This window comes from Seriola lalandi, unplaced genomic scaffold (genome assembly GCF_002814215.2).
Source record: "Seriola lalandi dorsalis isolate HSWRI2012SDOR001 ecotype SW California unplaced genomic scaffold, Sedor1 jcf7180002054572, whole genome shotgun sequence".
In the NCBI taxonomy this organism is placed as follows: domain Eukaryota; kingdom Metazoa; phylum Chordata; class Actinopteri; order Carangiformes; family Carangidae; genus Seriola; species Seriola lalandi.
In genome coordinates, this window is record NW_019525125.1 from 931,599 (window position 1) to 958,291 (window position 26,693).

The following is a 26,693-nucleotide window of genomic DNA, read 5'->3' on the forward strand; positions in this document are numbered from 1 at the left end:
GGAATGCTACCTTCAGGCTCCTCAGAAATTCCATTTGTTGTTATATTTTATTTATTACAGAAATCAATGAATGTACAAAGTGGAATGTACTGCAACTTATTCAGTTTTAAAAAGAACCTTTAGGTTAAAGGTACTTGACTTGTATGGGCTCATAAGATGTCCTCTCTGTCAATGACAATAGGATCCTTCTTTTACAGAAGATGTTGTAGTGAATTTGTAGTTTTACAAAGAACGGTAAACTTGTAGGATAATATGTGCTCATAAGAAAAGGGCTGCATTTTGATTTATTTTAGCATCAATGCTTAGGCGGGCCATTCTGAGGTAGAGGAAGCATATGCAAATAATTTGTTATTAAGGCTACATAGCGCATGCTATCAAAAACAATACAACCCTAAAACATTGTATTATCAGCATTTTAACTTGATACCGTGTTGTGCTGTCATTCAAAAATGTCACGCTCTGTAATCCACATAAACTCCTTTGTGTTCGTTTTTAATGCCTAATGTGCGTTACAGCGTTGTTTCAAAATTCTGGACGGCACTTGAATGCAGCATTGCCTTTTTGGATAAATGGCTAACAAATGAATAGCAGCAGTTAGCTAAAGCTTCGTTTGCCAGCTCACTGTTTGTGCTACAGCCCGAGTGTTTTTAACTGTCGAGAAGGGATTGGTGGATTGATTGTTTCTTGGACGCGTAGCTGTAAATGGCAACGGATTTCACGGCACAGAAATGTATAACTTTAGCGCAAGATAAAAGCGTATATTGGATATGTAATGTTAGTTAGCTAACTTAGTTTCTATGTAGACTAGCGTTAAGCGTTAGCAACAAGCTTTGGGCAGTACATTGCATTCATCAGCTCATGTGTTTGTGAACTTTTTCTTTGGTAGCTAACGTGAAATGATCTAAAACTACCATAAGGTATGTAAAGTTTATGATATATTTATACACCAATAACATCTCAGTAAAATTATTATTCATAAACGTTGATGAAACTCGCTTATAAGCATCTATCTGAACGGGCTAAGGTATCATAAAACTGCACAACTGTCCTTATCTTTTGACAACTATGCCAAATGACTCACCTTTAGTCTCCACCAACGAATAAAAAAAGATGTAATGCCTTTATAGTGTACTCTTTTTTGGGGGGAATTAACAACTTTGGATAACTGAATAGTTAGTTTATTAGCTATTCACAATGGCAAGTGCCTTAGCAGCAAAGATGGGATTTAAGTCACTAAAGAGAAAACAAGCCAAGAACTTCAACGTCAGGATCTGCACAATGGAGTCAGACATGGAGTTCAGCTGTGAGGTTTGTATCTGTGATAAATCTCTGCATGATTTTATTTTACTTATTGTAGAACATTCCATTTGTAGGGGCTCTAATCACAGCACCAGGTCCACCTCTGTTCTGCTACTAACTGCGACAGTAAATAACAGTCCACGGTAATAAAACTACTTACATATTCTGTGCTTAACCATAATCAGGGATGACAGCTGAATCAAGAGTGTAATAGCAGCGATAGTTCCTTATAAAGATATTTGAGTGTTTCATTTTTCAACACTAGATGGCAGCAAGTAGCTATGAACACACGCATAGGTTAAACTGTTCTGCAGAAGACCTTATCTGTTATAATTTATCTCTGTCGTATACAGCAATGGAATCAGAAAAATTGGAAATCAGTGGCAAAGCACAGTGCAGTATGGGACTTGCACTGAGCAGGATGGAACAGAATCATGCAGTTTCACCATAAAAATCATTGTCATACTCAATGATTTCTCTACTACATAGTGTCATACTGTATTTTATACTTACAGTGTCTTTGAAATAGTATATGACTTGGTTGATGATATGTACCAGAGCTGAAAGCCTTCAAAATTACTTGCAGACAGCATCTCTGTACTTAAAAGGGAGGAACCCTGCCAAAGTTTGCAGTTGGTAATTACAAAGAGCAGCATGCTAGTTGCAGGTTTCTATTTTCTGTCCTGGGGTGATAATTTTATCAATTATGGGTTTCATAAATAGCATTTAAAAGGGAGTGGTCATATAGATGAACTGTTCATTCAGCCTTGCGTAGGAATTTTTTGATTGGCCCCTAGCTGCCATCCCTGCTGCATGGTGGAGCTGATATCCTCATTTCTTGCAGTTTTTTTTCAAACCAACCTTGAATACTCTTGACAGTAGCTTGCACCCTGAGTTAGCTCAGAGGCTAGAGATGAAAGCTATCTAAATTGGATATGTGTGCATCATGTACCCCCCTCCTAGCTCTCTGCATGAGAGCAACATGTGTGGCTCCCAGCTTTGAACCAGACACTGAGTTTATGATGGAAATGGGGGTATGTCTGGCTTCGGAAGAAATATCATCTTATGAATGGCTTTCAGTATTTAACATTATAAAGAATTAAGTGCTTCTGTTTTCTTGCTAATGCATATAAATTAGGGGCAGTCAGTGAATGATATGAATCTTACAGTCAAATCTTAAGCTCTAACAGACTGAATTTTCATTCTTAGCTTAAAATTTTTTCAATTCTGGAAATATGCATTTTCTACTTTTCTCTTCTGAGAAAATTGTGCAAGACTAAAATATTTACATGTTTCAGGTCAAGTGGAAAGGAAAGGATCTTTTTGACTTGGTATGCCGAGCTCTGGGCCTGAGGGAGACATGGTTCTTTGGGCTCCAATACAAGATCAAGGACACTGTTGCTTGGCTGAAGATGGAAAAGAGGGTGAGTGATTCGAATGTCATACTGGTGTTGTTAGCAGCTACTAGTCATGTAAACACTGTTCATATACAGGTGTAGCAGCCATGAAAAGGAAATTGATTTCCCCACTGTGCAAATGTTGATTTCTTTACTTGGTTGTTGCAGGTTCTGGATCAGGAGGTACCAAAGGAGGAACCAATCACCCTTCACTTCCTGGCCAAATTTTATCCTGAGAATGCTGAGGATGAGCTAGTGCAGGATATTACACAGCATCTCTTCTTCCTACAAGTAACTATGCATAATATAAACATCCAGTTTTTTTCATTGTGCTCATGTTCAGAGTTTTGTTTTCTGAATCTCAAGGTAATATTTTTTTCAGGATTCAGGATATACTCGTGAGATACTTAACTTGTCGTCTTCCTTTCTGTTTCACTTGTGCTTACTGTACCATAAAGGCCTCATGTGCAGGTTCTTTGTGTGCTTACACTGACTGACACATTCTCTTCTTTCTCAGCTGCTTTCTGACTTGAAATTGCCACAGGCTGACAGGCAAACCTGAAATCCAACATGCCTCTCAGAAGAAGCTGTGGATTACTGTCTGGCTAGTGGGCAGACAACCTCTCTTCCCTTGATTGTAATCCTCCCAGAGGGGTGCTGCGTGTGAGGCTTTAAAAAGAAAACATTCTTAGAAGTGGGTGTCATCTTTCTGAGGAACTAAATTAGTTCAAATGAATGCTTTAGAAAATAAGTGAACGAGAACATGAGCCTTTTAAAATGGCCTGTAAATTTGGGATTATCCATTTCACCCTTGCACACCATGCATTTGGCTGTTTCTCTGCATCTGCGTCTTCATGCAGCTTCCTTATTGAGATCCGGTGCCGACATGGGGCATACATCTACAAGAGTTTCCGACAAGCAGAGCGCTCTGTAATATACTTTTTTTTTTCACTTTTTGTCCCTGTCATGATTGTGTGCAGCCATGTGGAATCAATGCACAACATATTACCGCTGCCCTTTCTCTCCACTTAATACTCTCCGGGGAATTCCTGTGGAGCCTGCCACACTATTCTGCTCACAAGAGATGAGATTTGTAACTGTGCCTCCACCATCCAATACTACCGGCCGCATTTATCAATTACCAATTAGGCTTTAAGGGCTCAGTTATTGGCCCAGTTAATGACATATTCTCCATGGGATGCTCGTCCCCCATAGCACTCCCTTCATACCCAGCCCATTGTGCTGGTTTAGTTATGTGGCTTTAGACAGCAGTGCACTTGTGTTGCTCAACATTTGGATAGAGGCACTTACCTACTTATAAAAAGTCAATCGTCTATCTGTGCCATTAATCCGTTGAGAGGTAGTTGAAGCAATTTATTTATTTCAGAGGGAGACCATGTTAAAAAAAAAAACTACAGCTGACAAATTACTCAACAGTTAAAGCGATACGCAGCTACAAGGAGAGAAGAATACAAATGTGTCACGCTTTGCATCGCCTGTCTCCTTATAACTTTGCTCTCATTAATTCCCATAATGTCGGGAGCAGCCCTCTGTTCAGATAGCGTCACAGGCATGACAGCTGGATTAGTGCTTATCAGAATTGATCACCGACCCGGACACAAATACACGCGCACACACACACACACACACACACACACACACACACACACACCTCTCAAACACTTGAGACCACTTACATAAACAGACGCACGCACACCTTCATCACCTCGACCTGCAGTCTTCGCAACAACATAGTCTCATTTGTAAACCAGATTGCTGCGTCAGCCTCTTAGCACTTGCCACATTTAGGGGGGCTGTCACCTCTGGCTCCACACCTTTGTCAGTTCAAAACACAAGATGACAGCACGACAGCTTTGCAAATAATAAGGTTTGAAGCATTAAATTGTATAACTTATATAACTACATCCGAAGCATGTTTGCCCCGTCTAATCTTACAATCCGGCTTTGTGCTCTATATGTAGCTATGAGAGTTTGTGATTCAATTAGTTTGACGGGTGACGGAGCTTGGGGGAAGTGACACCTGGTGAGAAGTGGCACTTTAATCTGGAAGGAGCTTGTTAAAGGGGATTGCCACCCATTTTAAGAATTCACATTTATTACTGTGATCCATGACAGTGAAGGCAACACTTGTAAACATGAACCATGCTCTCCTTTAGACATAAATTGGAGACCCAAACCTTGAGTTTGTCACGCTCACTGACTGGAGTGAATTCACAAACACAGAATCAGATATCCTAGGGGCATAGAAATAACACAAATTGTAAAAATGGGCGGCGTTCTCCTTTAATTACCATTTGGAGCTTGTCTAGGACTTTCTGTCAAGTCATTATGCTCTGCTGACTAGCAGGCTGATATTCTTGGAGTAGCTTAATGATCATATGAAATACTGTTGGCTGAGCTACATAGTTCCTGGCTTGGTGTCTAATAGGTCCCCATGTGGCTATGATACTTAAGTCTTACAATATTTATTTGGCACAGTTTGTACTCTTTCCAGACCTTCTCTAAAAATGAGCGAGTACCAGTCTGCTGTAGCTGTGGTAGTTTATTTACTCAGGTTGCAGCATATAATAACTTGATTTTTGTGGCTCCAAAAAAAATTGGTACTTGAGCATGGTGTTTTTGCAGTGTATGACTCTTGCAAAGTGGAATTAAGGAAATAAAGTTCTGGCTGTCAAAAGCACAGTTGTCAGAAAGTTGTGTTGTAGCCTGCACTGTCACTCTCCTCTCTGAGGTATCAAGTATTTTTTCCATTGTGTATGAGTCAGGTTATATCACCTGTCACAGGAATCATTTTGCTCCTCTCGTGGAAATCTATATAAAGGAATACTGAAGACAAAAAGCAGCTGTGTCCTGATTCATAATGTAGGTGATAGTTTTCCCTCCAAAAAAAAAAGAAAAAAGAAAAAATCCCAGCCTCACTGGAAACAGTGAAAAGCTTCTCCTCTGATTTAACAAACAGCTAAATGCCACAGACGATACATTAGCTGCATGGTTAATCCTGAATTGATTTTTGTGTTAGGAAGGTGAGGTGGAATGAAGAGGGCTTTGTTATTCAGGTGGTAACATGCATAAAGCTGATTTATTTATTTGCTAACTCTGCAGGTGAAGAAGAAGATCCTTGAGGAGGAGATTCACTGTCCACCCGAGGCCTCTGTGCTGCTGGCCTCCTACGCCGTCCATGCCAAGGTTAGTGCTCTTTCTGGAGCTTCAGTTTTAAGTCTTATTTATTTTCAAACAAGGTTTGTGTATCCATCCGTCTGCCTATCCTTTAATGGTTTCTTTATCCTTCGTTTAAAATTTGCAGGACCAAATTGCAACTTCTTATCCTCCTTACACATATATGTTTTTTTAAATTATAGGTCTGATTAGATGCTAATAGATGTGACTCACTCACTAGAAAAGGGTGTTTTTCCTAACTGCACCCTAGAGTGTAATGGCTATAATAAAAATCAGTGAAGACTCAGCAGCTTTAGACATTTTGTAGAGATTTGAGAGTGTCATATTTGGCGCAGTGGGGCTTCAAATCACTTTAAACTGACTGAAGGAATATACTGGCCCCTCTTGAACTACCTTCAACATGTTTATTTACCTTATGTAATTCTTATGTAATGAATTCTTTGTGGCTGTAGATGACTATATATTTAAAAAAAATCTGAACAAACTTGTGGGCCAAATGGGTTCATTTTGGTCACTTTGTTGTTCATCATCTGTCTGGAAAGTGACATATTGCTGTAGTGTGTCTTTTTCTCTATTAGACCAGGACAGAGAGACTGCAGGCTTTTGTAACCCATGGGCTTGACAATTGTAATCTTCTCCGTATCTGGCCTCCACCCAAAAAGCCATAAATCTGCTGCAATTGATCCACAATTCTGCTGTCTGAGTCTTGATAAGAACCAGGAGAGCACTCATTACACCTTCACCAGCTACCTTTGATATTGATTTTTAAAATTCCTTTAGTATTTCATGAAGTGCTACAGGGCCCTTGCATGAAATGTTTTAGATGTACAAACCAGCAGCTTGGGTGCTCTGGAAGTAACCTTTTAACTTGCTGTTCTAACATGTACATCAAACACCTCTGCCAAAGCAGCACCTGCCCACTGAAGCAGCCACCAAGCAGATCTGATGCAGGAAGCAGAAAATCGCAACTAAAATCTCATTTAATTAAACTGAAACTACATAGCTACTGAAGAGGAGCAGCCAAATAGTGTCCAGTTTGGTGTCATATATGCTTTTTACCACTAATGCTTACCTCTAGCATGTAAAGGGACTATTTGCAGCGTTAAAAGCAATGAGGATGAGGGTTAACACCTTCAAGTTAGAAGACGTTGTTCTCTGCTGCTGTGAATGTTTACTTTTGTGCGAGCAAATTTTGGGAGCAAGTGGCTGCCCCAAGTGAAGGAGGTCGGGTATCTTGGAGATTGACAGGCAGGTTATTGCAATGTCCGCAAGAATGTAATGGTTAAATTATACATTTCTGCAGTGTTTAATTTGTAAATCAGGAGGTCACAGCTGTTTACAAGCTGTCTCTCTGGTTGACTGTTGTCCCTTCACTTCCGTATTGTTTCCCTTCTGTCTGTGGATTTGCTACAATGGGGTGAAAATGGAATTAAGGCTGAAAGATCTATTTACACCCATGAAAAGCCGCAGCTAAGAAACAGATCAAAGTGACGTGCTCCATCGGTCTACCTATCGATCTCCTCCGCTCTGTTTAAGTACTAACACGACGCAGCATCTACACATAGCTAACAGCGCTATCCATGGTCCTGAAACAACAGCTAAGCTATGCAATAGTCACATGTATCTCAGCCAATAATTTTGTTGTTTTTGCTATTTTTCTATAGATACATAAATCTTGAACATAGGGGGCAAAAAAATACAAGAATCTAATATGACAATCGAACCCAGAGTAGACTACACATGCACATATCATGGCCACAACAATGGGACATTTCATTCAGGTGTCACATGCGTCAACTGACATTTCTTTTTTTTAAATCAGATTTAAAATGCATCCAAAATAGACAAACAACTGCTTTATGAGTAACTTTGATAGGAATTAAACAATACACAAAATTTATTTACAGATTTTTATAGTGGAAAAGGAGGTGCCAGATCCAATCAAACAGGTGCTCGTTCCAATCTGGTAGGTCCTGAAATTCATCACAAATAAAGCCCTTAATATCGGTATATGCTGTAGTCCAGGCCAGCTGAGGAACTAAGACATCTGGAGGGTGCTTGAAGTAGAACCACTGCTCTCCTGCACTGAAAGGAGCCAGTTAAGTTATTTCAGGCATCTGATCAGAACGACCTCCGTGGATGAATGCTCACAGAAGTGGTTAAGATCTGTGGGTAGGTCCGGAGGTGTGTATGCTGATGCGAATGAAGCAGAGGCAGAAAAGTGTGAATGGGATCTATTGCAGCTGCCCACAGCATCTAAACTAAATCTGACAGGCTATTCTGGTATAGATTTTATGTCATATTATCCAGCCCAGGTCAAAACTGACCTTTATAGACTGGCTTTTGCCAAGAGTGTGTTTATGATTTCCTCATTTGTACTCTAATGGTATTATTGTTTAATTCCCCTTCACCCCAGGTTATTCCTATAGCACTTATATTTCTATTTCTCTATATTTTGATTGGATTTTTTGGCCTGTTCTCTTTAAGTTTGTGTATTTGTTTGTCCATATTGTTTAACTGTTTGTGTTTATGTATGTAACTCAGTACGAAAGACAGCATGTAAAAACTTTCATTGATTTACTGGTTGAGGATCAGACAACAAATTACCTGATGTGTATGGAAATCACTCCACAGGAAAAAGCTTCCTTAATAAACCTCAAGCGATCTCACTCGTTTTGGTTGAAGGATCCCGTCTCTCTGAAATCCCCAAGAAAAAGATACGGAGAGTGAGGTGCAGCTTTTTGACAGGCAGACAGGGTCTAGTGACACCCGAGCTCTACCTCAAAGATTTGGCCAAGAGCCCTCAGAGACTCGCCTTTCCCCATGCCAATTTACAGGCCTAGGAATAAAGGAGACTATGTGGATCAAGAAAAATCAGCAAATCAGCACGGGGCTTGTGTGTGCTGTCTGCTGCCAGCCCACCTCGATCTGGAAACTGCAAAAAATAAAAAATAATAAAAAATAAGGGGCCACAATTTGTTTTCATTTAATCAGCAGTCCACTTTGATTAGAGCCAGTATGAGTAAATTGGTATTGTAAAAGGGGAGACAGGTACTTGTTCAGCAGTGCAGCTGCTGAGAGATTTTTGGCAGACTTTTCTTGTCTCTTTTTCTCATCATGAGTTGTTATTGTGCAGAACTAGTGTGTAGCCTGTGAAGTAGAGTATAGCACACAGTGGGATCTACTTTGGTACCCTGGTTTCATCTTTAATCATTATTATGCCAGCCTGAAGATAACAGTAAGGAGAGAGTATGGGCGTATTCCAAGACAGCTTTAATGTTTAAAAGAGAACTTTTTTTTTTTTTCTTTTTTGTACAATGTGAATCATAGCCATGTTCAGGTACGGACCGTCGTGCACAGACAGACTCCGTGTGTGTAATCAGTTTCCAGTCGGAGCAGGGATTGCAGTATAATTCACAACAGACGAAGTAGGAAGCCATAAAAGCTACCATTACCTTGTTTGAGTTACAGAGAGTGCATGAATAGAGGGGATAATAGAAATGAGGGATAGTGGAGGAATGTGTGTGTGCACAAATGCTCCGACTGACTTTTGTACAGTGGGAGCTTGAACATAGATACGTGCACATATAGAGGGACTCCATGGTCTCAGTCCATCACAAAAAGTAATATTGTTTCGTCACTCATTTGAAAAAAATGTATACACCTTGTACACAGTATGGCATGTTTATAGACACTGACCCATACATTTCATGTAGCATTATACAATATACTAACATTATGTTATGTTTTAGTTTCCTATATGTTACAGTCTGTGTATGTTATGATAGCTGCATGAAAGTGACCAGAATTACTCAATATATACAAATGCTATAGGTCATCTTCAGTTTGGAATTTTAATCCATCATAATTAAGTTTCTCATATTGTATTAAAATACTAAAAATGTTTATTTTTATGGCTGTAACGAAAGAGTATTTTCATCTGCCTTTATGATCTGTGATAAATTGTTTGGTCTTTACTATATTTGCTGTTTTTTAATATGAACATGCCTGGCCTAGCTATGGTGCAAGTTTGGTGTTACTGTCCTGTTGGTGTTTTGAAAAGTTACAGCTGATGAAACTTGTTTACATTTTACTTGTGGGATAAATTGGTTTCTATGCGTTTTCCACCAACTTTCTCCAAGACAATAAATTATTCATTCATTCATTAGCCATACCGCTTATCCTTATAGGGTTGCGTGGGGGCTGGAGCCAATCCCAGCTGACATTGGGTGAGGGCGGGGCACACCCTGTACAGGTGGCCAGTCTATCACAGGGCTGACATATAGAGACAAACAACTATTCACACCTAAATACAATTTAGAGTTTACAATTAAACTAACCTGCATGTCATTGGACTGTGGGAGGAAGCCTGTGCAGGCATGAGGAGAACATGCATACTCCACACTAAAAAGCCCCAGCAGGCCGTTAGGTTCAAACCCATAACCTTCTTGCTGTGAGGCTACAGTGTTAACCACTGCACCAAAGTGCAGCCAATAAACTAACAAATTCCCAAAATGTCAGAATATTTCTTTATTCATGTATGAAATGTTTTAAATCATCAGATTTGAGGAGCACACTAACTTCTCAGTGGGTATTTGTGCGTATGTGTAAGCCAGCAGTGCAGTCTTTGTGGGTCTGCAGAGCTTTCACTGGCTCCTGCTTTGTATTCTGAGTTGGTGCGGTGCTACAAGGAGGTGTTGACAGGGAATTGCAAGAAACAGCCGCTGTGGAAAAATGCAGAGGGAGTCACTCTGTCACAGAGGTTGAGAAGGGAGGGAGGTCAACTACCTCAGCCTCAACACCACTGGGGGGTGTGGAGATCTGTGTCCAACCGAGTGGGGAGGGATGCAACAAACTAACAGGCATGAATGACAGTGGTGGGAATCATTGTGTTTTACAGGTGGCTTCAGAAAGACTTGTACCTAAACTACATTTTTGAAAATTGAATGAGATGGCCTCTAGGCTACAGTATGTTCACTCTCTAGATATATCAGTTTTTCTTTTAACCTTGCATCATGCGACACAGATGTGATGATTTCCAATCTGTGTAAACAGTTGCACTTTTCATTTTCAGTCTGGACTACATAATATGTTATTTGATACTGGCTGGAATTCATCCGCTTTGCCTTGAGAGAGTATGTAAATCCTGCTTCACTTCACCTGACTCAACTGATGCCCACCACAGTTTGGGTGAGCCAGCATTAGCCTGAGGGACAGAGATATGGACTGGGAAAGACAAAATCATTTTGCCATGTAATCTGTTGTTGTTACCCACTTCAAATTTGTTTCTCACGTAGGTTACACACTCTAAATGTATAGAGAAAGTATACATATTAACAATTATGAAGAGTTAAGTCTCACCGATGCAGTGAATGAATGTTTGTACCTAATGTCATGGCAACTCATCCAGTAGCTGTTGAGACATATCCTCCAAAATCACAAGTGTGATCCCTTAAGCTTTGGGACTAAAAACTGACCCCTAAACATTGAACAGTTGGCTTAGTTTTGCTGTATAGTCCTCTATGGAAGTAGCTTACCAATTCTAGCAAAAAGAACTCCCATTTTACAATGATGCTTTTCACTGGTTAAAGTGTGTTTCACACTATTGTACTGTAAATGGATTTTCTTCAAAGCACCTGGACCGTGTGAGAAATTCTGTACATTTCCTAGATTTAGAAAGGGGGATTTATTGAGCAGAATATATCCATCAGGCTGTGGTCACTGTTGTGCTACTGGTGATAATTGTTAAGTGAAAATATTGACACATAGCTGTCCTTTGAGAATCAATTGCTGCTGTTAGTTTGGGGTTGTTGGAAATAATTGGAAGAAAGGTGTGAAATCAGAAAGCATCTATCGCTGTCAAAATGCCATCCTCTCTCTCCCTGAGCTGGAGCCTAGTTATAAGTCTATATATGATCAATTATGTAGCAGTTACAAACAAACACTAGAGGAACTGAGGGAGTAGAAGTTACAAGGATGGGAAACTGAAGAGAAAGAATCTAATTAAATGGCCCTCGGCTTCTCCACTTTGTTAGCCACTGCACCGGTGTTCCAGGCTTTCCGGTCTGTGTGTTGAGCTTATTAAATTCAGGTCTGTTAAGTACTGTTTTCAGACGGGTGTACCCGAGAAAAATCCAATTAAAGCTCATAATAAAAGTAATAGTATAAACACAACAAAACAGCACAACATATGGAATTAGTTAGTTGATTAGAGCCACACAAGTGCTCAGAAGCTTTTCATTTATTCTGTGCAAATGAGCCACAGCGTAAAAGTTCACAATGAAAAAACAACAATTGAGGCCATAAATTTCATGTGTTATCATTGTTTTAAAGGAGCTATTTGTAAGTTTTGCTATTGCTCCATAGGTAACATTAGCCTTAACAGTTGTTTACGTACCAGTCTAGAAGAAACATTGCGAGTTCAGCATCAAAAATAAATTCATTTACTTACCAAGAGCTGTCTCTAGTAGCGGAAAGCAACGCCAGTGTTAACTCTTGTTTCTATCACTTGTCATGTCTCGTCACTTTCTGATAGTGACCCATTGTAGCTTCCAATTTGCCCTAGAGACATAATGTTGCTCAGAGAGCGTATTATAACCTTTTTATTATAAAGACAATGATGGTTAAAGCTCTTGTCATGCGACAATCACCACCACCCTCTCCCGTTAAGAAACAATGTTCGATGGCAGAGAAAACTTACAAATAGCCCTTTCAGGACTTGATGATGTATTTTCCTCCAAACATAATGTCATGTAATATTAGAATACTTGGTTTTGGTGTCGGCCCCTTCCCTTGCGTTTCTGAGACGTTTCTGCTCGGCCAGAGGGTTGTCTTTAGCTCTCTGAAACCTTAGTGGTGGTCATTTTTTGGGGAAGAGTTTTCAGAGATGAGATAATAAATCTCTTCCCCAAAAAATGACCTAAAAAAAAAAAGAAGCAATCTCATACATACATTATGAGCCAATTAGAGTCCAAGAAGGAGCGATCAAATGGAAGTGAATAACTGGCAATTAAACTCCTTTGACGTGAAGCATCTTCATTAAGTGTAGGCCATATGAAGATAGGAGAGAGGATAGATCCCTGAGAGTCTAGACGCTGCTGGTGGTGGTGGAATAGAACCAGTGGGTGGTTGATGGAAATGCAATAGTAGGCATGAAAGACAGATGGGCAGAAATGCAATGAAATTTTAAAGAACAGCATCCCCTGATTGACTGGCTTGAAAAACACGGGCAGAAAGATCATTGGTCAGATATGATGATGTCTGGATTGTGAATGGAGGGATCTGACGGTGTGGGAATCGGGAAGTGACAGAGAGAAACAACTCAGCAGTATGTAGCCAACATTAACCCTTTGAGGAACATGAGGGAAGAAGTCTTCCTCCTTGAACTGTCGTCAAAGCTTCGTGTGGGGAATTTGATGATAGACCTAAAATGTGAAGACTCATGGATGAAGTTAGATTTTCTATTATTTTTACTACATTTAAGTGAGGTGTCACTCAGTAATGAACATGTAATCATACACCAGTGCTATGGCAGTGTTGTGGAGTAATTAAAATAAAATAGAAAATAAATATAGAATTGAAAAAATATTAGCTTCTTCCTCTAATTTCAAATATCAATATATCAATAGCAAAAATGACCAACTAAACAAATTACAATGCAAAGAAAAAAAACCCAACTAGATTTGATAGTGATATCTGAAAAACATGCGTCAATGCAGAGCTAAATGTTCATGTTAACCTACTTACATACATCTACAATCATAGCTCACTTTTTGAACTGTAGCTACATGTATAATTCATATCCTTCCACCAGTGTTTCAGTAGCCCAGAGGAAATGCCCCACCGCCACTCAGTCATGCCTAATCCATTCATATCTCTCTTCAAACATGCATAATATCATTTGTAACCCAGCTCTATGATGATAAGTGATCAGTCGCAGCTCTCTTGGAGATATTTCTAATAGCGTCATTTATACATTCTCCTGACAACTGGGCCACTGGGTGTGTGGTGCGCGTTAATGACCTGATGGCAGACCAGCCTCCATTCATTCTCCCAGAGACCCTTTTCTTACAGGCGCTGTAGTTTCATCTTATGAACAGCTCCCAGGAGAGACTTATAGTCTGGGCTGTTATTGGAGAGAAGGTGGATAGTGGCCATTAGTTTGGAGTGATTTTAATCCTTTTGGCACTTTTGCTCCATTTTACAGTACAGAGACTACGACCCTAATGTTCACAAACCTGGCTTCTTGGCGGAGGTGGAACTGCTGCCAAAGAGGGTGAGTGACAGCAGGGTTTACTTATTATCATTCATGAATAAAGGTGTTTACATCTTTGTCTTACTACCTAGGCCTACACCTGCATTATGATGCAGTGTGTGGCGCTGCAGTGTGTATTATATTTCTTGCGTGCGTTCATGGATATTTATGTCTGTCTCTCTCCATTTCAGGTGATTAACTTGTACCAGATGACTGCAGAAATGTGGGAGGAGAGGATCACAGCGTGTTATGCGGAGCACAGGGGCAGGACGAGGTAAAAACTGCTGCACTGAACTGTACCACTGAAATTCCACAGTCATCAGCACAATTTCAATTTTGCCTTCACATGCTCACAAGCTGCTTAAAAGTTGGGTTCACAAGAAATGTTTTATGCAAAGCTGTAGTCCATTTTGGCAGACAGATGCAAAAAGACTGGCATGAAAGTTTTTCAGTAGGAAACTTTTTTTTTTTTAACATTTATTGTTGATTAAGGAAATTCACAGCTCACCACAGCCTATGATCTATCAATGAAACAAAATTATTAATTGAGCTATTTTGAGAAAGGATCCAAGTATGAAGCAAATGTATTGTTGCGAAAGGAACTATATAAATGATATTGCTGTAATGGCTTCCATAAATCTAAAATGACAGGAGAATGAAAATCAGTTGCTCTGTTGTTGCACTTTGCTCCATCACTGAGCTGAACGAAGTTGGAAATGGACAGGGAGTAAGTGTGAGGGATGTGGAGTGTCCATAAACTCCCGTGGGTGGGGAGTTTGGGATTGGAAATTGAGTTCTAAAAGCCAGAAACCTCAGCACTTTGAAAAGTAATAATTGAGTTCCCGGTGCTGATCAATAACCTTTGCAACTCAAGCAGAGCGAGCGCAGTTGGTAGTCCTCACACCTTTAGCATTTGAAATGTTTACTAAGTGATGTAGTGTAGTGAGGGACACGGGAGGGAGGTCACTGATCTTGTACCTGGGTTTTGTTATCAATTCCAAAACAATGTATTTTTCTTTTTTTTCCCAGAAATTTAATAATATATAATTATAAACATGTTTTTATCCATGTACATGTCCCTTAAGGGAGTTGCATGTGACTTGTGTCTCCCTCAGGATAAATTGTAATAACTTTGTTTGATTACATAACTTTTCATTTTGCACCAACAGTATCAGGTCAAAAAATTAATTTTGGCCAATATACTGGCTAGTAACCTAATACTTGCAAAATGAATGACACTCCCACCGGCCTCAGTGGTACTTTGGGTTTAGTGCTAACCAGGAAATGTTAAAATGATTGAGTAAGATGGGGAACATAATGAATATACCTGCTAAACATCAGCACGTTAGCATTGACATTGCGAGCATGTTAGCATGTTAATGTTAGCGTTCAGCTCAAGCTACCAGTGTGCCCAAGTATCACAAACATCACAAAGCCGCTAGTTTGGTTTTAGGTTCTCGGTTCAGTGCTGTTTTTTCATCAAACAAAAAACTTGAATTCTCAAGTGTGTGATGTTGTTGAACTTTGCAGAAATAACATAGTTGAAAACAGGCAAAATTTTTATTCATCTTAGGAACCAAAATAGCATTCAGGTTTAATATCCAGCCCCAGGTGACAACACACAGTTAAAGGCTTATTTCATCTGTGTTTGCTTCAACATTATTTTAGAACTTGATTCAGATTTGATTATTAAAAAATTGATGTCAGCACAATATCAAAGTTATTCAACAGACACCCAGTGGTTCTTCTTTTTTTTTTTTTTTATAGAGTGCACCTCTAATGCTTTCACAGCATTAATCAAGAATTACCATTTAAATTTCCTTTGAGCAACTCATAAGTCAGAATGTAATGTGTCCAACCTATTTAAGATTTGTTTACTTGGCATAATGCTCTCTTTCCTGTTTAAACTTTGAAGAAGCTTAAATCATCAGTTTTCCTACCACCCATATCAAACAGACAGTTATTAAAAGTTTGGGCGCCAGGATGCCCTGATTTTTCCTCAGCCATCAAAGTATGCAAATATTTTTTTTTTTTTGCTGAGTTGACCCTGAAATCACAACAGATCTGGCAACCAGGCTGCAGAGGGGGAGAGCGAGGAGGAAGAAGAGAACAGTTTGATGCATTTGCTTTGTCTAACATAGTATTTAGAGGCTTGGGGGCAACAGAATAAGTCTTCTTTTTCCATCAAGCATAACCTCTAAAGCCTGTTAGTGAATTATAGTTGTGTTTTGTGTCGGTACTGTGCTCATGTTTTCACCCTCGCAAGAGCTGTGTGGCAGTTTTTATAGATCACACAACGTGACAGATGCTACACACAAAAGCAGAGGAAACAAGGTCTGATCTCTTTTTTTCTCTCCACTTCTGCACCTTCTCTCCTCTCCTCCCACCCTCCCTCCTTCCCTCTATTCTCCATTCCCTTGGATCCCTCTCAATCTCTTGCTCTCTCTCTCTCTCTCTTTCGTTCTGTCTTTGAATTAGGGATGAAGCTGAGATGGAGTATTTAAAAATAGCTCAGGACCTGGACATGTATGGCGTCAATTACTTTTTAATCAGGGTGAGCCAATGCTGTTTTGTTGTATCTTTATAAAGTGAGCCAGTATGAAAGATCGGGGGGGGGGGGCAATTTGACCATGGTGTTATGAAATGAAGTGGGGCAATAGCAGTCTGAGTCTCCTGTCTTAAATTGTCTTTCAATTTTGAATCTTGAGTATTTTATGAACAAATTTGTATTTTTTTGGGGTAAATAAAGAGAGAGTTATTACAGGTTTGTTTCTGTAATGACTCACCTGGAAAACATCCAAAACCGATATTCACTTGAGGTGACTCTGGCCTTGATTGAGCCATTCTGTAAAAGGCCGAGACATTTTAAAATACCACCAACAAGTCAACCTCAGCCAAGGTAATTCACTGTATCATTACTTTCGAGTAAACAAGTCCAGACGGCACATATACACCCTGGCATTGTTCCGCTCAGCTCTAACAAATTTGTTTTGGCGAGCAGAGTCACCGCAAAGCCACCTCTGTCAAATGCAGGTACAAATGAATGTTGGCCGTTGGATCGGTTGGTCTCACAACTGCTCTGCTAGTGTCCTTTAACAGATGGATAATAAGAAAAGCTTTGTTTAATCTGCTGTTGCGGTTTAGAATAAAAAGGGAACAGATCTTCTTCTGGGAGTGGACGCCCTGGGTCTGCACATCTACGAGCCGGACAACAGGCTTACGCCCAAGTGCTCCTTCCCCTGGAATGAGATCCGCAACATCTCCTACAGCGACAAGGAGGTGGGAGAATCTGCTGTTGATAGAGCTGCGTGAAACAAAACTGAGATATACTCAGCCCTACATTAATGTGTTTTTTAGTTCTGTTGTCGTTTTGACCAAAAGTTTGGGATTCTTGTGTCCTCAATGTTTAGTTCACCATCAAACCTCTGGACAAAAAAACCAATGTTTTCAAGTTCAACTCTTCACGTCTGAGAGTCAACAAGTTGGTGAGTTCAGCTGAAATGCTGAAAGCTGTTTTGACTGTGGCTGGAAAATACAGCTCACCAAATACTTTGCTTTTCCAAATGCTTTTGGAAATGGAAGTGACTGGTGAATTACAATTTTTTTGAGGTACGGACCATTTTTATTTATTATAGAAAACGGCGCCCATTCATGGTTTTGTGTCTGTTGTGCAGATCCTTCAGCTGTGTATAGGGAACCATGACTTGTTTATGCGCCGGCGGCGGGTGGACTCGCTTGAAGTGCAGCAGATGAAGGCCCAGGCCAGAGAGGAGAGGGCCAGAAAACAGGTACTGAGAATGGAGAAACAAAGACGAGGTTGAACTTGTCAGTAGCCAAGTTTCCATCCAAATTTACCGCAGAGTTTGACCAAATTTCCATATTTCCACTCATTTTTCCCACCTTATCCATATCCTCTTTTCTTTTCCCGCTCTCCACCTGTCTGTGTCGCTCAGGTGGAGAGGCAGCATCTGCAGAGGGAGAAGCAGATGCGGGAGGAGGCAGAGAGAGCCAGGGACGAGCTGGAGAGGAGGCTGATTCAGCTGCAGGATGAGGCTCACATGGCCAATGAGGCCCTGGTAAGACTATGTTGTTTAGCTCAACCCAAAATCCACCATTTTGTTGTGCTATGTCACATATACACCAGGTTTACACCACTTTCTTGCCTCTTTACTTCATCTCCTCCTGGTCTCTCCTCCTTTTCTTGTCATTTACTAATTCTTTCCCTTCAATTTCTCTCTCTGTTGCCTCTTTCCCCCTCCACCAATCTCCCTCACTCCTTCTGTATTTTTGTACACTCTCCTTCCTGCGCTTCACTGTTTCTCTGAACCTATTTTCATACCTGTCACTCCATTTCTCTCTTTAATGTCTGTTCCTTTGCTCCATTTCCCCATCTCCTCTCCCATTTTCAACTTTTCGTTTTTGTCCTCTGTCCCCCTTCCTGTGTTTGCCCTTTCCTCCCCTCCCTCTTCCTGCTCCTCTCCAGCTGCGTTCAGAGCAGACGGCGGACCTGCTGGCTGAAAAGGCCCAGATCGCGGAGGAGGAGGCCAAGCTGCTAGCCCAGAAAGCTGCCGAGGCTGAGACAGAGATGCAGCGCATCAAAGTGACTGCCATCCGTGGCCAGGAGGAGCGGCGGCTCATGGAGCAGAAGATGCTGGAGGCAGAGATGCTGGCCGTCAAGATGGCCGAGGAATCAGAAAGGAGGTGGGAAGTGGAGGAAGGAAGACCGACCATAAAATCTGCAGCGAATATACATCTGTTTAGCTTTGGCTGCTTTGTTATCACCATCTCTCTGTCATACCCAAAATTCTCTCTTTGTATCCATCTCACACTCACACACACAACATCCCTATTGTTTTAGATCTTTAAATAACTTATTCCCACGTCTTGCTGACTTTCCAAGACTTTTCTTTTTTCTTTATTTGACATGCGAAACCCTCGAACTCAGGAAGCTGTCTTACAGGAGCATCCAAACGCACTTACTATATAAACTTCCTCAACTCATGAGCCTCCCAAATGTTTTTGGAGTTACTAAGCCGTTTAATGTCAAAGTGCACAAACACGCCGCTGCACATCAGCAGTACAGAAGTCAGTCGATATGCTCCGAGCACCGAGCAAGGTAATGCTGCTGCATTTAAATTGCTCGATCAAAGAATGAGAACATCTAACTTGTTTAAAATCATTTAATTTCAAAGGCTTTGTTCTTGTGCTGCAGCTGAAAAGCAGGTAATCATGCGGTTACAGCCACAGCGCTGCACACAGAAGTGATAGAGAGAGAGAGCTTTTGTTCAGCAGCCCTCCTCATAGGTCTGAAGCGCAGCAGTTAATTTGCGCTAGTTAATTGTTAGCACTAGGATCGATTGATGGTAGGAGTCCCTATCAAACAGTCTCTTTTACTACGCACTGAAGCTCCACAGTGCTGAGCCTGACTTTGATATATTTTTCATCTGTGCCTTTTCTCTTTTATACTTCCCGCAGTAGTTGAAATCAAACACTTAGAATATCTGCTGTTGACTTTTTTTTATTTCTTTGGAGGTCAGATGGATGAGGAAATTGAGTGATCCTCAATCAGCACTCTGTAAAACTTAGGTGTCAATCATCGCAGCAAAGAACTTCAGTCATTTTCATAATAAAATAGTATACATAGATACTAAGAATATCATTTCACAGCCTCTACTTCACCGTTTATTAGGCAATCATTTCAAATGGGCACCATTAACCACTTGCCAGTAACTGCAATTTCTGGATGAGCACTTTTGTGCACCAGAGAAATTTAAACCTGTGGCACTCAACACGTAAATGACTATGTCCACTCAAACCCTCGAGGCACACAGCTCCCCACACATCAACGAGGAACTGCTGAGTGTTCAGAAACACAATCAAAAGAAATGTAATCATCCCTATATAACATTTCTCACATCACTGTGTGCAAACTCAGTGGTGGAATAATGGAGTCAGAAATGATTGTCTGCTGGGATGATACATTGATCACCTGGGTAATAACAAAGTGACATTCCTGGTTCGTCGAGTACTTATCTACCAATTATGTGAGAAATTTTTGGATTCAATTTAGATAATGCTGTTTCCTTTGAAGGAATATAGGGGGTGAATTAAAGTATTAACTGCATCTGTCTGCCTGTTTGTCCCTCAGGGCCAAGGAGGCTGAGCAGCTGAAACAGGACCTGCAGGAAGCCAGGGAGTCAGAGCGCAGGGCAAAGCACAAGCTGCTTGAGATTACCAGCAAGGCTGTCTATACGGTAAGACACACACACACACACACACACACACGCACGCACAAATATACTGAGAACACACAGGCACAAATATACTGAGAACACACAGGCAGATGCACAGAAGTCATATAGTACACAACGCAACAGATGTAACTGTTCAAGAACAAGCAAGTAGGATGAAACTATTAATTGATTAGTCTATGGAAGGAAATAAATCAATGAATTCTATTCTGCTCTCTTAAGTCATTTATCAAGTAAATTAACCAAATATTTGCTGATTCCAGCTCCTCGGCTTTACTGATTTGCTTATTTACGGGTTTATTGAATAGGGAGAGTGGATATTAATCGCTCCCCAACTAGTAATTATTTTCATTATCGATTCATCTGTTGATTTTTTTCTCGATTAGTTGTTTGGGCCATTAAACACCCAGTGAAAATATCCTATATAATGTCCTATAGCACCAGGTGACGTTTATTATGTAAAACCAAGAAAATCACCAAATTCTTACATTTGAGAACCTGGAATCATTAGATATTTGGCATTTTTGCTTGAAAAATAAGTTGAACAATTAATCCATTTTCATAATAGTAGTCGATTAAGGCCTGAAAGTCTGAACCAAAGTTGACATTTGTGTTATATTTTAACATTTGAACCGGTTAGTTTTAGAGCTGTGCATGATAATACTGTACCTACGTCCTGTCATCATCACCTACGTGTGCTGCGTCTGCGTGTTTATAGTCAAACAGATTAACTTCATTGCCTCTATACTATTATTATCATGACATTACTACCAGCAGCATCAGCTCCAAATGCAGTACTGGAGAACTGTCAGTTCGCAGTCTCTCTACCCTCAGGTGGCATCACTCTCCCATCCTCTCAGAAAATAACTTCTAATTTTGGGGATTTCGACCATTTGGACGAAATAAAAATCCTGTCCCCATGTGCTACTGCGGCTCATTTTTACTTCTCTTCCAGTTATTTATCTTCTATTGGTTAATGGGCGACAAGCCTGCATCAATTTCCTATAATTAGTGTGAAAGTTTGAGTCAGTTTGATCCGGACAGAGACCACCTAAATGTTTTTTTTATCTGTTTTTGTGAGGATTTTAAGCAAAGTAAGCTAATTTAATTACTTTGGTCTCTTGTAAATCTTCTTATATTTTAAACATTAAGATTAAAGTATTAATTGAAAGTAAATCAAAAGATGACTCAATAATGAAAACAATAATAAGTCACAGCCTTAAAAATGACATAGGTGTTTATAGTATACTGTATCAGACAATACACAGATACATGTACACACCTGCATAAAACAGATAGGCATAATACACATATTATACAGTACATGAATGCACTGTGAGTATGGAAGAACTGTACATGCAGTGGTGCTTCACAGAAAAATATTGTGCACTTCCACATTGGGATTGCGGGACGCCACTGCTGGTTTGAACACATGCCATGGCTGTACAGGTGTTTTGTCTTTACTGCTAATAGCACACACTCACACACACTACTGTAGCGCCACAAAGCCACAATGAACAGGAGTTACTTACATAAGAACAGGCAGCACATAAGGCAGCCTACACAAGAGCTTCCAACATGCTAAAAGCCCACACACCACATATTCATCTGCTTACACACATGTATACACACACACACACACACACCTACACACACACACACACACACACACTAGTGCACATACATACGAAAGACACGTTGCCACTGGAACTCTTCTATACACTTATCAGTTCCTTAGTGAAAACACAACGCAACACAAACATATACAAACACACTCACACAAGAACACAATAATTCTCAGTTCCCATTTCAGTCAGCCACTGTCAAATTGCTCTCTGTGCTTCGCCAGACCTTATTTACGTCGACTGTATCCCCCCTGGAGTTGGGATTCACATGCCAGCTAATGGATTTACATTTATATAGTGTATTAAGTCCATTTCTCATCCAAGTAGCATGTGGCCAATGCATTCCAGACATTTGGTCAGGATCTGGACGCATATATTTGTGGGTTCAGGGTCTGTGACCATTAAAGTGGACCCCTTTTTTTTCCCCCCTTCTTCTCTTTCAACTGTCCTCTCTGTCAGCATTGTGTACCTGCATCCAAGTTACACACATCTTTCTCATACATTTTGCCTTTCCCCCATATATCTTCTACCTTTATCTGTCCCCCCTCTCCCTTGTTTGTCTTATCTTGTTTTTACCCTTCCTTTTTACCCTTCCTATATATATATATATATATATATATTTTTATGCCTCTGGTCCAGTGACAGCCAGAGCCGGGGGCTTATCGGTTTCGGTTTGTCCGTCTGTCCCCCCTCACAAATGTCCTCTCTTGGATTCAAGGACGAACTGTTTAGATTTTGGTGGCTAGAGGTGAAAGGTCAGGGTCACAGTGACCTCACAGAACATGCTTTTGGCGTTGTGAGTGCAATGAACTCCTCAAGGGAATCCCTTCAGCTTTGGCACAAACATTCTCTTGGACTCAAGGACAGGCTGATTAGATTTTGGTGGTCAAAGGTCAAGGTGACCTCACAAAATGCGGTTTTGGCCTTGTGAGCGCGATATCTCGACAACTCTTCCAGGGAATCCCGTCACATTTGGCACAAATTTCCACTGTGACTCAAGGATGAACACAAAACACTTTTAAGGCATAACTCCAGACTTCACACAGAAATTATCACAAAATCTCACACAAATGGTTCATATTTCGAGGCTGGTAGAGTGCGTACCATTAAGGCTCAGTCCTACCCACAGCGGCCACAGGTCTGAATCCAACTTGCGGCCCTTCGCTGCATGTCCTCCCCTTTCTCTCTCTCTTTTGCTGTCAATAAAGGCAAAAAGTTCCCAAAAAATAACTTGGTTCATATTTTATATGATTCTGGATAAACATGGATGTAATCTGAAATTAGTGGTGGAGGCATACGACCTTGATGCGGTAATTCAAGTTTCTTTCTACATCACTTCCACTTCTTTTTCATTCTGTCCCATTTTCCACTTTCATCTGCATCTCTTCCTCCCCTCCTAGTCCCCTGGACTCCCGCCTGACAGTATGGCTCCTGACCTGAGCTTCAGCAGGGAGAACCTCAGCTTCGACTTTAAAGATACTGACATGAAACGCCTCTCCATGGAGATTGAAAAAGAAAAGTAAGTGGCCGGGGGCGACTCTGCTGATGCTGCCTGATATTTTTTGGTGTCAGTGTGTTGCCATTTTACATTTCCTGTGACTGCGGTCGAGCCACATTCCAGTGGTTTGATGACGTAATTGTTAATCAGCAGAGGGAATTGATTAGGTGATAAAAAAATATCTCTTTGAGGGTACTTTTAAATAATCTCAAAATGTGTTTGAGAAAGCTCTTAATCTTAATACAGTATTACACTTGGAGGAACACCATCACTTTTAAATATGCATGTTTTAATTCAGAGTTCAGGTGAGCAGTTGACCTTCAGCATTAGCTGTCGCTGATGTTACTGCCTGCATTCAAGCTTTTCATTTCCCCTGCAGCTTGTGGTGTCAGTGATCGCAGACAGGAAAAACTATGTTTAGATGAGTGTGACCCTGGCTTTGGTGTTGAATAAATTAGCTGGCTCTTCATTGTCAACCACTTTGGTAATTAGCAAGTGAGCACAGTTCCATTACTGGTGGTTCACATAAACATTGAAAAAAAGGCTCTGATTTAAATGGGAGATAAACAAAATATAAAATATTTTGACCAGCAAGACTTCTATGAAAAGTGTTGATGTTTTCCCCCCTCCGTTATTTTGTATCTTTGCAACAAACTATTATCGTTAATTGCACAAAGCTCTGAAATTCTCCAGAATTACAATACCTAGGACATTAAAAGGCCCATCAGTCCATGTAATCGGTGATTTACATTCCATTTTATAATTTGCACCTTTCAGTACATTGATTCTAAAAATTGTACATTTCTCATAATCGGTTTCAGATGAAAGTGTCTGGGAAAATGTTCAAACTCTGAGTGGAGCTTGCAAACAAATATATATTTTTGCAGGGTCTATACATATGAAATAAACGTTCCTTTAGACTTAATTTTCCAAAGTTTGAATGTTTTTGATTGATTGGATTAGAGTATTATGTAATAATATGTAATTATGTAATACATGCTCCAGGATTGTCAATAATGATTATACAGTCTGTGCCCCTATTAAGAGGTGTGCTCATGGTCGTTGTATGTGTTCATAATTGCCATGGAAAGCCTAACTATTAAAGTCAGATCTACATTACAGCATAGAGGGACTTGAAGTTGACAGTATGGTTACAGAAATTTTCAATGTATGCAGACGAGGAATTTGGTGCCAAAAAGGAAATATACTAAACTGTCTCCCAATCCTGCAATTTGTCAATGTTTAGGGTCGAGTACATGGAGAAGAGCAAACACCTGCAGGAGCAGCTGAATGAGCTGAAGACGGAAATTGAAAGCCTGAAGCTGAAAGAGAGAGAAACTCCTCTGGACATCATACACAACAAGAACACAGAGCAAGGGACCAGCAAGCACAGCAACTTTAAAAAGGTATCTAACAGCACGGCTGCTCGCATGGCAGACACACAAATGCACAATGTAACACCTGCCACAAAATACACACTATTCCCCCCATTGTGCCTTATCTATCTCCACACACACACACACACACACACACACACACACGGTCAAACGTTTCTAGTCAGTTAAGCACCTTGTGTACATGTACAACAGTTGTCAATAGGTCTTTTGATTAGATCTACCTCTTAAAGTGACATTGCAAAATTGACACAAAGGCCGGAGATTCGACTACATCCAAACACAACCTCAGGTCTAACAGAAATTCTTCTGAAAATTGAGGAAAAAAAGCAACACAGCTGTCAAAAAAAAAAGATCTTTACAAGTAACTCTTTATCTCTCAATGCACTCCTGTGTTTCTAGTACATGTGTGACCCCTCTCCTGTTAGCTCGCTACAGTCCCCAAACACAAACCTGCTACAAGCTATCCACATTAGTACCACACTGACAGAGATGTCGGGAACACTGTGTACAACTCTACCTGAGATCTTTACATTGCACCAGTATCATAAAATAGTCTGACGTGTGCACTGGCAGTAAAGTTGCAGAGAGTAGCAGTCAACACAAGACAAGTAACGCTAGTGTTTGCAGCTAATGCTGCTTCCAGCTGGTCCTCAACTTCTCCCGGTTGAAGGCAGAACTGTGAGCGCAGCCATGTGGTGTTTTATTTACAGGGACATACCTTACACCTCTTTAATTTAAATGTCAAATTCTGAGGAATAACACTGAGTGAGGAACTGAGGTTTAAAAAAACAACCAGCCGGCAGCATTTAAATTCTTCCTCCTGTGAGAAGAAAAATGAGCCAGAGAAACGCTGCCAATATTTACTGCTGCTGGTGTGGCAGAGAACTTTTTTGTTGGTATTTCTGATTCAATATTTGAAACGAAAGTTGAAAAATAATACATTTTAATCTCATTTTTTATTTCAAAAAGTAAATATATCAGATCCTAATTAGAAATGAATCACATACTGTATCGTATCCCTGCAAATTTATCTGGTCTCTGTTTGTAGATAGATATCAAATCGTGTAAGAGGGAGAGATACACGCCCCTTACTTTATCCCTAATGCACAGCTCTTCAACAGCTCAAGTCCCATGAATTGGTGTAGTCTAAATGGAGTCTTAATTCTCATCTCACATCATCTTCCAAGGATGATTGCCAATCAAAATTTTGGTCGTTCTCTCTCATACAACACCCACGCCTCTCCATCATATTATTCTAAGGCAGAGTATTGATTCTCAGAACATCACTTAATAGCAATAGTCTCTGCTTGGGCCTGGGTTCATTTTCCAGCCTCGATTTTCTTCTTTGATGCAGCCCGCTGGGGGAGGGCGAGCAATCACATTCATTTTCTACAGTGACCTCCACAAGTGCACAGTGATTACTGGTCTTAAGTGTATCTAAAAAAAAAAAAAAACTTGCAGAGCAACTGAGAGGGAAATCTGTGTTTTTACATGTAACTTATTTCAACTCCAACTGTTGTAATGGAGCTGCTTCATCTCACTATTCGGGGCTTAATATGCTGTTTCCTTTTCACTGCATCCTGGTGCAGTGATGATATGAAATGACACAAAAAAAGTCTTTCAGCTTGAGGGATATTTCAAAATTGATTGGTCAAAGGCAGTGGAATTATTATAAAAAAGTGGATTCTATTTCCCTTGTCCTCTGATGAACTGGCAGATTAGCCTTGTTCCTCCTTTATCTTCACACACTAGTATCTCTCTAATTTCAGTGAAA

General features: G+C 40.3%; 1 protein-coding gene across 1 annotated transcript in view; it reads left to right on the top strand.

The window, feature by feature from the left end:
- Positions 1 to 576: 576 nt before the first annotated feature.
- The window catches only part of nf2a (NF2, moesin-ezrin-radixin like (MERLIN) tumor suppressor a), a 30,657-nt gene continuing 4,540 nt past the window's right edge, over positions 577 to 26,693 (top strand). Inside the window, exons 1-15 of the mRNA XM_023417167.2 lie at positions 577 to 1,308; positions 2,598 to 2,723; positions 2,865 to 2,987; positions 5,820 to 5,903; positions 14,101 to 14,169; positions 14,340 to 14,422; positions 16,627 to 16,702; positions 17,293 to 17,427; positions 17,559 to 17,633; positions 17,823 to 17,936; positions 18,102 to 18,224; positions 18,632 to 18,849; positions 20,297 to 20,402; positions 23,425 to 23,543; positions 24,769 to 24,928. Of these exons, the coding sequence (XP_023272935.1) occupies positions 1,195 to 1,308; positions 2,598 to 2,723; positions 2,865 to 2,987; positions 5,820 to 5,903; positions 14,101 to 14,169; positions 14,340 to 14,422; positions 16,627 to 16,702; positions 17,293 to 17,427; positions 17,559 to 17,633; positions 17,823 to 17,936; positions 18,102 to 18,224; positions 18,632 to 18,849; positions 20,297 to 20,402; positions 23,425 to 23,543; positions 24,769 to 24,928 (1,725 nt within the window). The 5' untranslated portion in view covers positions 577 to 1,194. The remainder of the gene's footprint in view (positions 1,309 to 2,597; positions 2,724 to 2,864; positions 2,988 to 5,819; positions 5,904 to 14,100; positions 14,170 to 14,339; positions 14,423 to 16,626; positions 16,703 to 17,292; positions 17,428 to 17,558; positions 17,634 to 17,822; positions 17,937 to 18,101; positions 18,225 to 18,631; positions 18,850 to 20,296; positions 20,403 to 23,424; positions 23,544 to 24,768; positions 24,929 to 26,693) is intronic.